Below are 15,450 nucleotides of genomic sequence, written 5' to 3'. Positions count from 1 at the left end.
CCAGTTTCCCACCTCCTCCTTATCAAATCTTTTATAATAGCATGTAAACTACTAGGAGTAACAAAATCATCTCGGTATTGGTTTTACTTTTTATCTTATGTCAGCAATGAAATGACCAAAGAAGGGCAGTGGATGGTAAAACCACATAGATAATTTGAAAATTCATCTCTAAAAAGATGGACAAATGATCATACAGATTTAAATTAGAACCAGCATTTTCATTTTACAGCAAATATCTATTGAACAATGCAAGTGGCTGAAAACAGATGTTCTCGTGGCCTCTGCCCTCATGAGGCTTTAATCACTGTCTCGTAGAGAAGCCCAAGGAGGACCACAGCAGTGCAGAGCACCAGGAGGAAACCCAAGCTGCCGAGGCACCGGAGTAACCTATCTGGTGGCAGAGAAGTATTAAGAGGCTGCCCCAAGGAACCGCCATCCATTAAGTTCAGACGCCAAGGACAGAGTGAGTGAACAGAAGGAGGAGGAGGCGAGAAGGTGGACATAAAGGGCACCAGGTGTCCCCACAGAACATCCCGTACACAGGCATGAAGAGTGGGAAAGGAAGCTGGGAGGGAAGGCAGGACCCACTGTGCAGAGCTCCAGCAAGACTGGGGAGCAGGAGGGTGCCTGGATCCTACCTGCATCTTAAAGGACTACCTTCCCTAGAGCATGGGACCTGAGGGTGACCAGCAGGAGGGAGGCGACCACCTCCTGCAGTGCTAGGTGAAAGCTGGAGGCTGGCGCAGGGAGGGGGCAGGGGGACACACCCAGTGCTGTCTAGCGGTGGATCCTGGCTTCAGAACACTTCTCTTGTCAAAACACCTCTCCTTCCCAGATGTCTGACACACAGGTCGCTTGATCTACGAAGGTCTCAGTTTCATGGCTTGTGCATGATTAAAATCTTCCCTCAGTAGCCCTGAAAGTCACCATAGGAATCAAAACACCATTGACCTAAACACCTTGTTGGTACATCTTACTTAGACCCTGCGTTTCATTCTCCAAAACTTAGCTCCATTTAAATTCCTGGCCAAAGAGGACTATGTGCCTCTATGTTAATCTTTGTGACTTTAAAAAATTCCAGCATATCTGGTATAAAGAGCAGTGAAGAATGTCTACATAATAGGGAGAATTTGGTGAGGTTGTTTGGAAAAAAACAACTGCCTTCTTAGCAAAGAACAACTGTAACAATGTAACTTTTAAAGATATAATAAAAAGTCATCTAGAGACTCAACTAGGAAAAGATATGAAGAAAACTTAAATATTAAATAACAATATGCTACAGAGCATAATTATGTCAATCCTCCCCAGATGGTATCAATGAAATTTCAATAAGTACTCAGAGGGTTCCTCATAGAATTAGAGAAGGTAATCCTAAAATGTATCATCAAGAGTCACAAAAACATAATGTTGAATGAAGATAACAAGTTGTTACAAAAGGAAATACTAATATTACATAGCATTCTAAAGTACACAATAGTTCACAATAGTATAAACTGTCATGGATTCATACATATATCATAACAGTACAAAATATGCACAAGAATGATAAATATCAAATTCAGAATAGTGGTCAGGGAAACAAAGACAAGGGTTTCAGTCATGTGTAGTCTGTTATCAAACTGGGCGGTGAATACAAAGGAGTTTATAAATTATTCCCTAGTCTTTAAATACTTTTTGCATGCCTTTTTTTAAAAAAAAATATTTTTAATATATTTTATTTGAAAACAATGTTATTACATGATTTGGCTCAGTAGTTTCTGAACACCAATCCAATGGCTATGTCAGCAATACCCCAGGTACTTGTTAAAAAGATTACCAGCTATCCCAGGGTCAGGATTTCTGGGAGGGGAACCCTGTGATTCTAATGCACATTCGCCTTTGAGAACTGTTCCTGACCATTAGCTATTAATAGCCATTCTATCAACAAAACTGGCCCCAATCTGACAATGAGATGCTTAAATCCTTCAATATCAAATCTCTTTCAATTGACCCTATTGTCCAGAATATGCATTCTAACTTGAGGGCAAAACTATAATTTAAAAAGATAGTCATGTGTCCATGGGAGACTGTTGCCAGGATTTTCCTCAGATTCTATAATCTGTGGATGCTCAAGTCCCTTATATAAAATGGTGTAGGATTTGCGTATAACTTACATGGATCCTCCTCCACACTGTACATCATCTCTGAATTAATTATAAAATCTAATACAATGTAAATGCTATGTAGATATTGTTATTCTCTACTGCTCAGAGAATAATGGGAAGAAAATAAACTGTACATGTTCAGTACAGATGCAATTTTTTTCTGCGATTTTCAATCCCCGGCAGTTCTATGTGAATGCAGAATCCACAGGGATGAAGGTCAGTTGTATGTTCTTTACCTCCCAAAAGGTCATATGTGTAAAAATTAGGAATATCTTATTATAGTAACACATTATTTCATAGCATAATTCCTTCATATCCTCCCCTAGAGATGATGAGAAGTGCTGTTCCTAAACGCCAAGTGGTAAGTCACCACTGCCCTCATGATGTACTTCCCTTGTGGACGTAGATGGCAAGCAACAGCACGGTCCTTCCTAATTTTCTTCCCTTGCCATAGCTAAATTTGTCTATAGAAATGTATAGAGCCAAAGCGAAACAAAAAAAATAAATTCGGAAACGCAACATTTACTAAAAATTAGAGGTACTGGTACTGCAGTGACAATTTCATAGTCTTTCCAAGAAATAAAGCTAATCAAAGAGGTCTTAAGTGGTTAAAATGTATGAAATACTCACGGGCTGCTGTGGTTTGGATTTGAACGTACCCCCAAAGGCCACGTGTTAAAGGTTTGTTCCCCAGAGTGGCATTATTGGCAGGTGGGGGGACCCGAGATGCCTTCACTCTTGAGATGAGCTCTGGTCTGCCCTGCATGCCACACCATGATGTGCTGCCTTGCCACAGACCCAACAGCAAGGGATCCAGCTGATCATGGATTAAACCCCACAAACTGTGGCCCAAACAGAACTTTCCTCCTTACTAGTTGACTATCTCAGGTCTTCGTTTCAGTGAGAGTGCGAGCTAACACATGAGCTTTCTCTCACACTCACACGCACCTAAGTCGCCCCAATACTTTGGAATTACAATGGAAGACAGAAATATTCTGTTGTTTCAAAGACTATGAATCTGCTGCTTGGCACATAAAGCAATCAGCACAGAAAGACGCACTCACCAGGGCTTTCTACTCGCTTATAGTGGTAGGGATTGATGCAGACTTCCTTCTGCTTGGAGCCAAAAGGAAACTCACAGCATTCCAGTGGCTTCAGTTCATGGTGGCTCTGAAGATCTGGCCAGCGCCACACGCGGCAGTAAATGACATGAGGCAGTCCCTTCCGGTGGGAGACCTGCAGCCTGCCGTCCAGGGAGCGGGGGATGGTGACACAGTTACTGGGCTGCCCGGGGCAGCTCAGGGCCTTCTCCAGCTCCTCCATGGCTCCCTTCTTCTTCTTCAGTTTTTTCACCAATGCATCAACAGCCTTCTCCGCCCATTTTTCTTCTTCGTCACCCTGTTTCCATCCGAGAAGTCTCTTCACAGCTGGACTTGTGAAGGAAAACAAACTTGTCACATTCATAATGACTGTGCTAGATATATACTCCTCGGATGTGGTGAAATAAAGGGATCTCCAGCGTAAACAGGTGGCAAAGGAGATCAACAGTTGATTTATAAAGGATTCTCTGCAGCTTCTTAGTTTGCAGTCCTGACAACTAAAAATTACTATTCCTGGAGTTCTAAAATGTAAGCCAAAGTCAGCACCTAGAAAAGAATAAAAGGGGGACAAATGTTTAGAATCAACAACCATAATTAATTTAACCACTATGTGACAGGTGACTACTCTAAGTGCTCTTATGTACAGAAGGCCCCTGGCTTACAGTGAGTGGCTCAACTTCACCACTTTTCTACTACATGACGGTTTCACTGGGACAGAGCCCCAGCCGAAGTCAGAGAGCATCTGTCCCCATTTGCTGAGGCCCGAATGGTACTGCCCTGAAATTCACATATGAAAGCCCTGGCACTCTGCATACAGGCCTTTACGGAAATATTTAGGGGCAAATAAAGTCATAAGGGTGGCATGCTAATCCAAAAGGACTGATGGTCTTATAAGAGGAAGAGGGAGATCCCCAACACCTGTGCCCAGGAACTGTGGGAGGGCCAGGTGAGCAAACAGCAAGAAGGCAGCCATCTGCAAGCCAGGTAGACAGCCCTCGCCAGGAAACTGTCCAGAACCCTGATCCTGGACTTCCCAGCCTCCAGAGATGTGAGGAAATAAATTTCTGTTTAAACTGCCCAGTTTAAGGTATAGTGGCCAAAGCAGAACAATACCCAATACTTAATCCTTTTAACAATCCTTTGAGATAGGTAATACAATTACTGCCATTTTACAAATGAGTAAACTGAGACAGTTCAAGACTAGTAAATCAATTCTTTATGTAAGCATCAGGATAGAAAGAAATAACACCTTAGTGTAAATAAGTCCAAATTCTCAACTGATACTGTGATGTTTCTATTGAGATTCATTTATAACCTCTAAAAGTATCTTTTAAAATATACCTTAATCAGCAAAAACTGAAATTAACAGAAAATAGGAAAAATATACCACTCTTTATACCTCTGATTTATTTCTTATGCTAAAAGAGAAGGTAGTTATACTTCTGCTATACAAACTTAACCTTTTAGGCTACTTTTTCAGTAAATAAGCCTCTGTCTATGGGCAATAGGCAAGTAAGGTAGGAAATTATTCCTTGCTTTAAAAATTCTTCTCATTGACATGACAGAATGAAGCACATGCAGACATATTATGCCAAAGTCTTTAGTCAAATTATCTCATTAAACTTTCCATCTACAATGCACCAGATGAAAACAGAAAAGTTAAGAAAGGTTAAGAGACTCACTTTGGCTAAGATGGAGTAGCAGCTAGTACCAGACTCACCTTTTCCCAAAAACCCACCAAATCAGAAAGCAAAAAGTCCAGCTTTTTAAAGGTTCCACAGAGCAACTAAGAAAAAAACCAAAAATTTGAAAAAAAAAGTTTAAAGAGTTAAGATCCTAGAGGGAAGGAATAAGCAAAGTGAAATACATTCTTCGAGGTTTCCTCTCCAGGCATTTGCCAAAACATGCTAGAGATCTAGCAGGAGGCAGAAAGCAGCTACGAAGAAGCTAGGAACACTAAGGGCCCCGCAAAGCCCAGCAGTGCTGAGAAGATTAAAAAGCCTGGAGCTGAGTGTCCCCCAAGAAAGAGGAGTCCTGGTGAATACTCTGGTTTCCAGTGGAGCCTCCTGCAGGTGTAGGCTCAGTACAAAGCCAAAACTGCAAAGGAGCAGTCTGTACAGCACCGAAAGACCGGAATGATCCTCATCCCTGACTGGGTCAAGGTGATGGACGTCACCCTCTAACAGTTTGCCAAGAGAAATGCAATACACCCTCCTGAGGGAGAGAACATCATCGTTCGCTTCTGCAAGGTTTTATTCTCAATGTACAGCATCAACCAAAAGCTACCCAGGCGTGCAGGAGGCAGGAACAAACGATCAAAACAAAACGGAGCAGAAACGGACCTCAGAGGTCAACAAACAAATTCCAGATAGTGGATAGTGTCAAATACAGACTTCAAAATATCAATAATTACTTACTGATGTGCTGAGGAAATAGAAGACAAGAGTGAGGATTTTAACAGAGAACCTGAATTCATAAAAAACAATCAATTAAAAATTGTAGAACTGAAAAATAGCTAGTGAAGACTTCAGATAGGTAGACTTAACATAAGATTAGTTACCGAAGAAAAAAAGATTGGTGATCTGAGAGATCAGTTAAAAAAAATGCCTGAGTTTAGGAGGGAAAATAAGAAAATAAAAAGACATTCTGGATACAGTAAAAAGGTCTGGCATTCCGAGGATTTTCCAAAATTGATAGTAGACTCTAGCCATGGATTCATGGAACAAAAATACAAAGAAGTCCATGTTTCAATTGTCATCTCACAGTAAAATACCTAAAAATCTAAGATAAAACTCTTTAAAAAGACATATTACATTTCAAATAAGGTTGACAGCTATCATTTCAACAGAAACAATGGAAACAAGAAGACAATGAAATGACATCTTTAGATGGCAAATGTAAATAAACAGTAGGTGACTTAAAACAGAAATTATTTGGGCAGAAGGAAAAAGAATTCAGAAAGAAGAAAGGAACTACTGAAAAGAATGAGGGGTTCCAGAAGGGTAAAAGGAGTCTAAAGGAATACTGATTTCACACAACAATAATGTAAAGTTAAAATAGATGTAGAATTAAAATGCAAAAAAGCAAAAGAAACAAGAAAGCAAAAAAGGGGAAGTAAAGTCAGTGTTCTAAGTCCTTGTATTACCTAGGCCATGGTTAAGCACTATTTATTACTGCCTTTAAAGGTTACAGTTCATGTCATAATACAGCAACAACTGAAAGAGTAGCTAAAAAGCACAAGCTAATAGTAAAAACAAAAATATAGAACTTTTAAAAATACTGTTTTTGCTGGATATGGTGGCGCAAACCTCTAATTCCAGCAACTTGGGAGGCTGAGGGAGGATCACAAATTCGAGACCAGCCTCAGCAACTTAGACCATCTCAAAATAAAAAATAAAAAGTGCCAGACTATCACAGTGACACAGTCACATCAATATTTATAGCCCAATTCACAATAGCTAAGCTATAGAGCCAAGCTAGTGCCTTTCAATAGATGAATGGATAAAGAAAATGTGGTATATATACACAATGGAGTATTATTCAGCCATTAAGAAGAATGACTTTATGACATTTGCCAGTTACTGGATGGATCTGGGGACTATCATGCTAAGTGAAATAAGCCAGTCCCAAAAGGTCAAAGGTTGAATGTTTTTGCTTTGAAGCTAAACCACAGTATGGAGGGGAGAGAAGAGAAATTCAGTACATTAGACAGAGGGGAATGAAGGGATGGGAGGGAGGATAGGAAAAGGGAAGACAGTGAACTAAATCTGACATAACCTTCCTATGTACGTATATGATGCACCACAGTGGATCTCACCACTGTGTACGTCTGTACAAATGGGGTCCTAATTAGAATAAAATATAGTCCATACATGTAAAATTATATCAAAATGAATTCTACTGTCATGTGTAACTAAAAAGAGTCAATAAAAAGAAGGGAGGGCTGGGTTGTGGCTCAGGGGGAGAGCGCTTGCCTAACGTGTAAAGCACTGGGTTCGACTCTTAGCTCCACATATAAATAAATGAATAAAATAAAGGTCCATCAACAACTGGAAAAAAATTTTTTAATTAAAAAAATATAAAAAGGAGGGAGCTAGGGATGTGGTTCAGTGGCAAAGTATCTCTGGGTTCAATTCCCAGTACCAATAATAATAATCGAAAGCACATAAGGAAAAAAAGAGAACAAATGATAAGACAAATAGAAAATAATAAGACTTAGATCTAATTCCCAAAGTATCAGTAATTACTTAAACACAAACAGACTAAACTAAGGCAACTACAAGATGAAGCTAGGTGTGGGGAACACCACTTCAAGAGACAAGATTAAACTTAAGGACGCAGGAAGATTAAAAGCAAAAGGATGGAAAAAGATACACAATGTATATTCTAACCAAAAAGTTGGCATAGCCAACTTTTCCATTTTCCATTCAGAGAAAATAAGACTTTAAGAAATCTCACCCAAGATTAAAAGGGGGAAGGATACGACAGTTCACACGTTAAGAGCTGATCCCCCACGAACACCACAATCTCCAATTTATATGCAAGTGATAATGGCCTCCATAGACATAAGACAAAACCTGAAAGATTTAAAATGAGGAACAAACCACAATCCTAGAGGGAGATTAACATGTTAACTGATAAAACAAGCAAACAAAAATTGATACATATATAAGAGTGACATGCTTGCAAACTTGATCAACTTCATGTACATAGGTCACTGTTAGGGTTTAGGTATTAGGTGTCCCCCAAAAGCTGATGTGTGAGGCAATGCAAGAAAGTTGAGAGGTGAAATGACTGGGGTATGAAGTCTTAACCTAATGAGTGCATTAACCTGCCCACAGGGATCAACTGGGTGGGAACTGTAGGCAGGTAGGGTGTGGCCGGAGGAGGTGGGTCCCTGGGGGTGTTTCTCTGAGGTATATATTTTGTCCCTGGTGAGCAAGCTTAGCCCCTCTCTTCCTGGCTGTCATGTTTTGAGTTGCTTTCCTCCTCCACACCTTTCCACCATGATGTTCTGCATCACCTAAGGCCCAGAGCAACAGAGTTAGCCATCTGTGAACTGAGACCTCTTGAAACCCAAATAAACTTTTCCTCCTCTAAAATTGTTTTTGTCAAGTATTTTGGTAACAGTGATAAAAAAAAGTTGACTAAAACAATCAATGTACCCCAAAACTGTAAAATACAAAATATTTTCAAATACACATGGAATACGTACCCAAGCTGACCACATAGTCAAGTGAATCTCAACATGCATCAAAGTAGTAAAATCGCATAACTACTAAGATTCTTTAATTTTTTTTTTTTTTGGGGGGGGTACCAGGGATTGAGCCCAGGGGTACTTAACCACTGAGCCACATCCCCAGTCCTTTTTTATATAGACAGAGTTTATAGAGACAGAGTTTTTTTAGAGACAGAGTTTCACCAAGTTGCTTAGGGGTTCCCTAAGTGGCCAAGGCTGGTTTTGAACTCGCAATCCTGCCTCAGCCTGAGCTGCTGGGATTACAGGTGTGTACCACTGCACCAGGCTCCTGTAATCTTTTTTTTTTTTTTTTTTTTGCGCGGTGCTGGGTATTGAACCCAGGGCCTTGTGCTTGCAAGGCAAGCACTCTACCAACTGAGCTATATCCCCAGCCCTCCTTTAATCTTAATTTAAGAAATGAACAAAAATACTGTCATCAAAAATAACCATGCTTTTTAACCCATGAATCAAAGAAAAAATTACAGTGGAGACAAAATATTTTTTTAACTGACTTAGTATAAAATGACACATCAAAAACTGTAGGATGTGAATCAAGCTGTAATTAGAGGGAAATGTACAGCTTAAATGCACACATTAGAAAAAAAAAGCTTTTCAGTATTCTATGTATCCACAAGGGGGGGAAAAGGGAATAGTAAATCAAGTCTAAAGAAAGTAAAAGGAAATGAAAACAGAAACTTTTAAGGTAGACTACGAAAAAACCCTGCTAAAATCAAAGTTGGTTCTTTGAAAATACTAATAAAATTGGACAAATACTCAGCAAGACTAAGCAATAAAAGAGAAGGCACAGATTACCAATAACGGGAATAAAATGGGGGAAATCATTATTGGTCTCCAAATCTAACAAGATGATGACTATGCACAACTGTAAATTGCACGACTGGGTAGCTGTGCATCCGCGTGTCTGTTGCAGGATGACCATCTACACATCCACCTTCCTCGCTAGAGAAGGTGACTGAGGAACTCTTCCAATTCCCCTTTCTTTGGAGCCTGGAAGTGTACCTGGCACAAAGCAGATTCTCAATAAATGCTTGGCGAATTATTTAGCTCTCTAAAGAACTTAAAAGTCAAATGTGGCAGTTCAACTTTATTCGTAGGTTACAGGAGTTTTCTATTTTAATGAAAAGAGCTTCGTCAAATTTACTAGTTATTCTGCTTTTAACAGGAAAGAGAAAACAAAACCAGGCTACTATCAAAAGTCACACTCGGTCAGAGTGTACCTATTGGTATGGTAATTTACTTTTTACTAAAGATTAGTTTTGCAAAAGAACCAGAAAGACAACTTCTCTCTAGCCTCCAGTAATAACTGATAGAGGAACTATATTTCTTCCTGTTCCATACCTCATCTTTTATTCCCCAAACAGTTTTTTAACCAATGGTTTTCAAATAGAAGGGGTAAATTGTCAAAATCACTTGGAGCAATGTCAAATTCTGATGGGAGTTTGTTATTATAAAAGGGGAGTGAGGGAGAGGGGAGATGTAATAAGAACCATTATTTCAGACCTTTGTTTCAACTACTCTAACTGACAGTCAATCACAAAGCTATGCTAAGTGCCTGCTGGACACAGGGGGGGACGTAGACAAAGAGGTTCAACATTCTAAAGGAGCTAACTAACATCCAGTAGAGGAGCCGGTTGTGTGAACAGTCAACTCCCACAAAGCAAACTGCGAAGCTTGCCTGCTGACTCCCAAGCACTGTGCGGAGATGTTTTATCAGGCCATCTCGGGACCTCGGCCAGAAGGCGGGACTGTACCAAGGTCGACCACGGGCACAGAAACAGAAAAGAAGGCCCATGTACTGTGCATGTGTACACTGCTCACCGTAATACAGCATGATAAATGCTGTAAAACAAGTACGAGCAATGCTGAGGTCTGAATGTGCTGAAATTCCAACTCCCAAGGTGACAGGCTAGGGAGGTGGGGTCTCCGGGAGCTGATTAGGTCACGAAGGAAGACAGCCTCTTAGACAGGATGACTGCCCTTACAAAAGACCCCAGAGACATGTCTCTCTCTTCCACCTGGTGAGGTTACAAGGAGAAGAGGTCATCTGACTAGAAGGAAGTGGGCCCTCACCAGACACCTACTCTGTCAGAGCCTTGATCTTGGACTTCCGCTTCAAGAACTGCAAGAAGTAAAGGTTCGTTGCTTGCGAGCCACCCGGTCTACGGTGTTTAGTTACGGTGGCCCACATGGACTCAGACAAATCTAATACAGTGCAGAAAAGAAAAGAACAATTAATTCTTGGAAGTTTTTCCAAAGAGGAAACATCAGGCCTTAAGTGATGAGCAGAATCTTGCAAAAACGACAGCACTCGCAGCGTGAGTGTCCACTCTATGGCGGACACTGTCTCGTACGTCACCTCTACTGACTAGTTTGGCTTCACCAATAAACTCTGAAGTAAAGTAGCCATTGTCCCCATTTTATAGGTAAAGAAAGTGAAATGTTAAAAAGTTAAACAGCTTGTTCAAAGTTACATACACAGTTGTAAGTGGGAGAGCCAATATCTGATTCCATTTTGCCTGACTACGGAACCTGGGTTTTTAAAACACCTTACTAACCCACTACTTCTAGCAGACAGGCCATAAAAACGACAGGGCTTAATCTGGGTGGAGATGATACAAGGCTAATATGAAGAAGGTCAGGCGCAAGACTGGAAAGGGTCGGTGATACGTCTTGTCCTGTGGACAAGTGGAGATCTTAAATCGGTGGACAGTACGATTCAATCTGTTTTAGAAAGACAGCTAAGGTAACGTCCTCAATACAGGAAGACTTCTCCACACAAGGAGGAAAACAAAAAATTTAAAACTGCCACCTTCAAAAACTGTAGGTGCCATTTGCAAAAATTAAAGTGAAGGGGCTGGGGAGATAGCTCAGTCGGTAGAGTGCTTGCCTTGTAAACATAAGGCCCTGGGTTCGATCCCCAGCACCCCAAAAAAAAAAAAATTAAAGTGAAAAGATTATGAACCTGCATATAAACCTTTATATAAACGTACACAGACAAAATTCAGGCTGATGACTGATTTTTACTTACTTGACTTAAGCACATTTCAGACACAAATCAAACATGTAACCTACCTCGAATAAGGGGCTCAAATGAGTCCATACTATGGCCTTGGCAAGATAGCTCATTTTTTTTCTGCCCCTTTTTATACTTCCTGCCTTAGTTTATGTCAAAAGTTAAGTGGCCTTATCAGTCTAAAGTGCAAAATAAAAACATGAGTCAGCAAACAGAGATTTCCTTCCCTCTTGTCCAAATACAAACATTTCATGCTGATGGAAAAAAAAAAAGCACCCGTCCAGCAAAGAACCGCCACCTCCCCACCCCCATGGCTTTTAAAAATGTAGGGAACTTTGTTCCAGAAGAAATTTACTCTAAAGGAATATTCTAAACTGGAAAGAAGAGAATGCTTCACACAAAGATTTTCAAGAGAGAACGATTTACAACAGAGGAAAAGAGAAATTCTAACAATCAGAAAATAGCTGTCAACTACATGCATCCACTCCACGGAATACTATGTAGCCCTTAAAATTATGTTCACAAAACTACAAAATAACTTTGAAAAGGGGTGGGGGTGTAGCTTAGTGGTAAAGCGCTTGCCTAGCAGGTTAGACCCTGGTTTCCATCCCCAGCACCACACAAACAAACAAACAAAAAAAAGTCCTTTGTAGCCGGGCTTGGCAGTGCACACCTGTAACCCCTACAATGAGGGAGGCTAAGGCAGAAGAATCACAAGTTTGGGGCCAGCCTCAGCAATTGAATAAGACCTTCTCCTCCCCTTTGAAATAAATAAAAAGAAAAGAACTAGGGGTGTAGCTCAGTGGTAAAGCACCCCTGGAGTTCAATCCCCAGTATCAAAATATTAAAATGAATAACTTGGAAAAAACTACAAGCAAAACAAAATGGCATACATGACATGAACAACTATGTATATACCAAAATTATAATGGCTGAGTTTGGAAGATCAATTCCCTCTACATATTTTTTCTAAACTTTTCAGTTTTTTAGTGAAAAATTATAAATCTTAAAATTTTCAAGTCTTTCTATGCCAACATTTGTTAAAACACACACACACTCAGCAATTCATGAGCTTAAGTCACATACACGCTACTTAGAAGTCAGGTGGACTTCCCCTGTGCTCCAGTTCTGGAAGCAATAACGATGCGGTTTAAAGTTGGGTTCTAATCAGAAGCCTTTCCCATGGAGTCTCACCCAAGAGGAGGATTCTTAGGTCTACCTTCAGAAGACATCTTTATAATACTCCTCCTTAGCTACTGTATCCCTTCTTGTTAAAAAGAAACAAGCAAGGAATGTTTAAACACTTCTAAGTGCTGCGCAACCCGCTTCATATTTAAAGGAAACCTAATGAGCCAGGGGCATCCTCTCCACCGCAACCTCCTCTGGTACAGAAGCATGTAATTATCCAAGGTGTGAGTGTCAACAGTACTCTCTCTGCCTCTCCACACCTGACAGATCCCAGCTTCCCACAGGAAGGGCTACAAGAAAATGATTCTAATTTGTGTCTGAAGATACACTTGGCCCTTCCATACCCATGGGTTCTGTACCTGTGGATTCAACCAATGGCAGATAGAAAAGAAGAGAAAAAAACTGTACCTGTGTTGAACATTTATATTTTCCCTAAACAATACAACTAATTACACAGCACTTAACTGAACGAGGTGTCACAGAGATGATTTAAAGCATAGGGAACGAGGTACATAGGTTACATACAAATTCCACGCCATTTTATACAAGGGACTCAGGCATGCATACTTCGGTATCCTTGGGGACCCTGGAACCAACCACCACAGATGCCAGGGGACGCCTACAGCTTTAAGACAGAGATGAGGGGAGGCCAAAGCCCCACCGGCTTCAGCGAGAAGCTGTTGCTGGATTCTTGCACTGGCATGGAAAGCAGTCGAGTAGGCAAAATGAATGAGCCCATTAAATACTGAGGAAATAATCATTCAGTAAGATAAAATATGGATCCAAAATACGACTAGGGAACAAAAATCAGACTCCTACCTTAAAAAACAGGGAACTGACTGAAGATAAATGGCCTACGGTCACTGAGGCCAGGGACTCACGTTTTCCCCTTACTTGTTCTTTGGTTCACTACTCTGTCTTAAGAAATGGTAAAATATCATGGCATAAAGATCAGAAGAATTAAGAAACAAAAACACAGGTTATTGATTAACTTTACTTTGAAATGGTTTAACAGCTGGTTAAGTTATTCAAGGAAAAACAGACAACTTCATAGTAACTCAATAAACCAACTGTACACATATGTCCAGGCTTATGCCAGGAAGCTGCCTTCTTAAACAGATGGACTGATCTCATGACTGTCTAGAAAGAGCAAGACCTGAGCTCCCAAAGCAGATGTAAGAGGGGCTTCACAGTGCTAATGAGCCGACTACCGAATTTTGTAGCTCAGTGTTTTTACGTTACAAAACCATCCTGCCATATACTCACTAGAGGCCATGGAGATGTAAAACACCTCAGGGGGAAGTGGCACAAAGTGATCAGTGGCGATATTAATTAGCACAGTGGAAAAGTACGCGCGATCTAGCCTAACATCCAATTTTAGATAGGGTTCAAGGACTGATTAAGTTAACTCTTACCTCCTGAGATACTTAAATTAAAACATCAAAAAGGGTCAAAGTGGAATATACCAAGGGACCCGTAATGCAACTTTCATTACTGCTTGATTTCACTTAGGTACTGAAGTCAGCTGTGTAATTCTAACAAAGGCAGAATTGTCAAAACAGATTATGATTCCCAAGGAGGTTTTTTCCCAGAGACATCCTAAAATTCCTGACACTCATAGAAACCACAAACTAACAGAAGACTAGACACTAGAGATCAGGGTTAAAAATACTTAAAAAGAGGCTGCAAAAAATAAGAGAGAGACAATGCCATTAAATATTTAAAACACAGAAAGCAATTCATTACTAAGCCAAGAATTGGAATTGCTTTGTTAATAACAGAGAATTCAGAAAACTGGGGCAAACATCGTAACCTTTAAGACCTACTTAAAATTAGGCTACTGAATTAATCAGAAGTTCATAAGAACTGAGAGCCTGACACATTTGATAAAGCTAACATACCTATTACTTAAAAGTGAACAAAAGACCCCCAGAGACTGGCCCAGCAGGAGGGCTGTGCAGAAACTGGCTTCCATTCATGTCTAGAGAGAGGAGCAGCCCACTGCGACCAAGTGACCAAGGAAGGGGCATGGAACAAGCAGAAGACAGCTGTGCACAGTACTGACCTACCCAGTTCTAATAAACAAAAAGGCAAAAAGACACTGTGTAACACCTTAAGGAAAATGATAAACCTTGACTCAAGAAGGCAAGCAGGAAAAAGAAGTGAAAATTTGCTATATATTTTGCCATTACATGAATATAAAAACAGATGGGTCTCAGAAAAAACAGAGATGGATCCATTTCAGTTTCAGAAAAATGCCCTAAAGTAGGAGTTCAGTGATTTAAGTTCAACAAAGAATCTGGCTCAAATGCTGTTTTCCCCGTCACTCGAGTTAGGAACTCAGTTTGAGCTACATGTACTGAAGGAGGAAACACGTGAAGCAAACTTGCACTTTGTCATCCTATTTTAAAGTAGAAGTCGACTTTCAACGTTTCTCCATCTCAACCCATAAACTACTGCTAAAGGAAATGCAGTCAACCAAAGTAAGAAAACAAAAATTCCTAGAACAAAAAGAAAAATGAAGATAGACAAAACCTCTATTTCTTCTACTGATTCTAAGGCAACTTTTAAAATGCATTCATTTCGACAAAGTTAGGTTAAAATGAACTTTTCAATCGAATTCCCAGAAAATGTATGTAAGCAAAATTCCTACCCAAGACAGCCATATGAAGATCCACTGAGTTCACAGAAGAATTCTGTCTTGGTAACAACAGCAGGAAAGTCCTACAGTCACAAATAGGCTGA

The 15,450-nt window shown here is 40.2% G+C and overlaps 1 protein-coding gene across 2 annotated transcripts in view; it reads right to left on the bottom strand.

The window, feature by feature from the left end:
- Positions 1–15,450, bottom strand: part of Smad1 (SMAD family member 1) — a 72,465-nt gene that overhangs the window by 38,756 nt on the left and 18,259 nt on the right. For both annotated transcript variants that reach the window (XM_047566539.1, XM_047566537.1), the window contains exon 2: positions 3,209–3,790. In XM_047566539.1, coding sequence (XP_047422495.1) covers positions 3,209–3,608 — 400 coding nt within the window. In that variant the 5' untranslated portion in view covers positions 3,609–3,790. The remainder of the gene's footprint in view (positions 1–3,208; positions 3,791–15,450) is intronic.

The sequence above is a fragment of the Sciurus carolinensis genome, chromosome 10 (genome assembly GCF_902686445.1).
Source record: "Sciurus carolinensis chromosome 10, mSciCar1.2, whole genome shotgun sequence".
NCBI classification, from domain to species: domain Eukaryota; kingdom Metazoa; phylum Chordata; class Mammalia; order Rodentia; family Sciuridae; genus Sciurus; species Sciurus carolinensis.
Note: the sequence above shows the minus strand (reverse complement) of the source record. Positions and strands in the feature narration are given on the sequence as shown.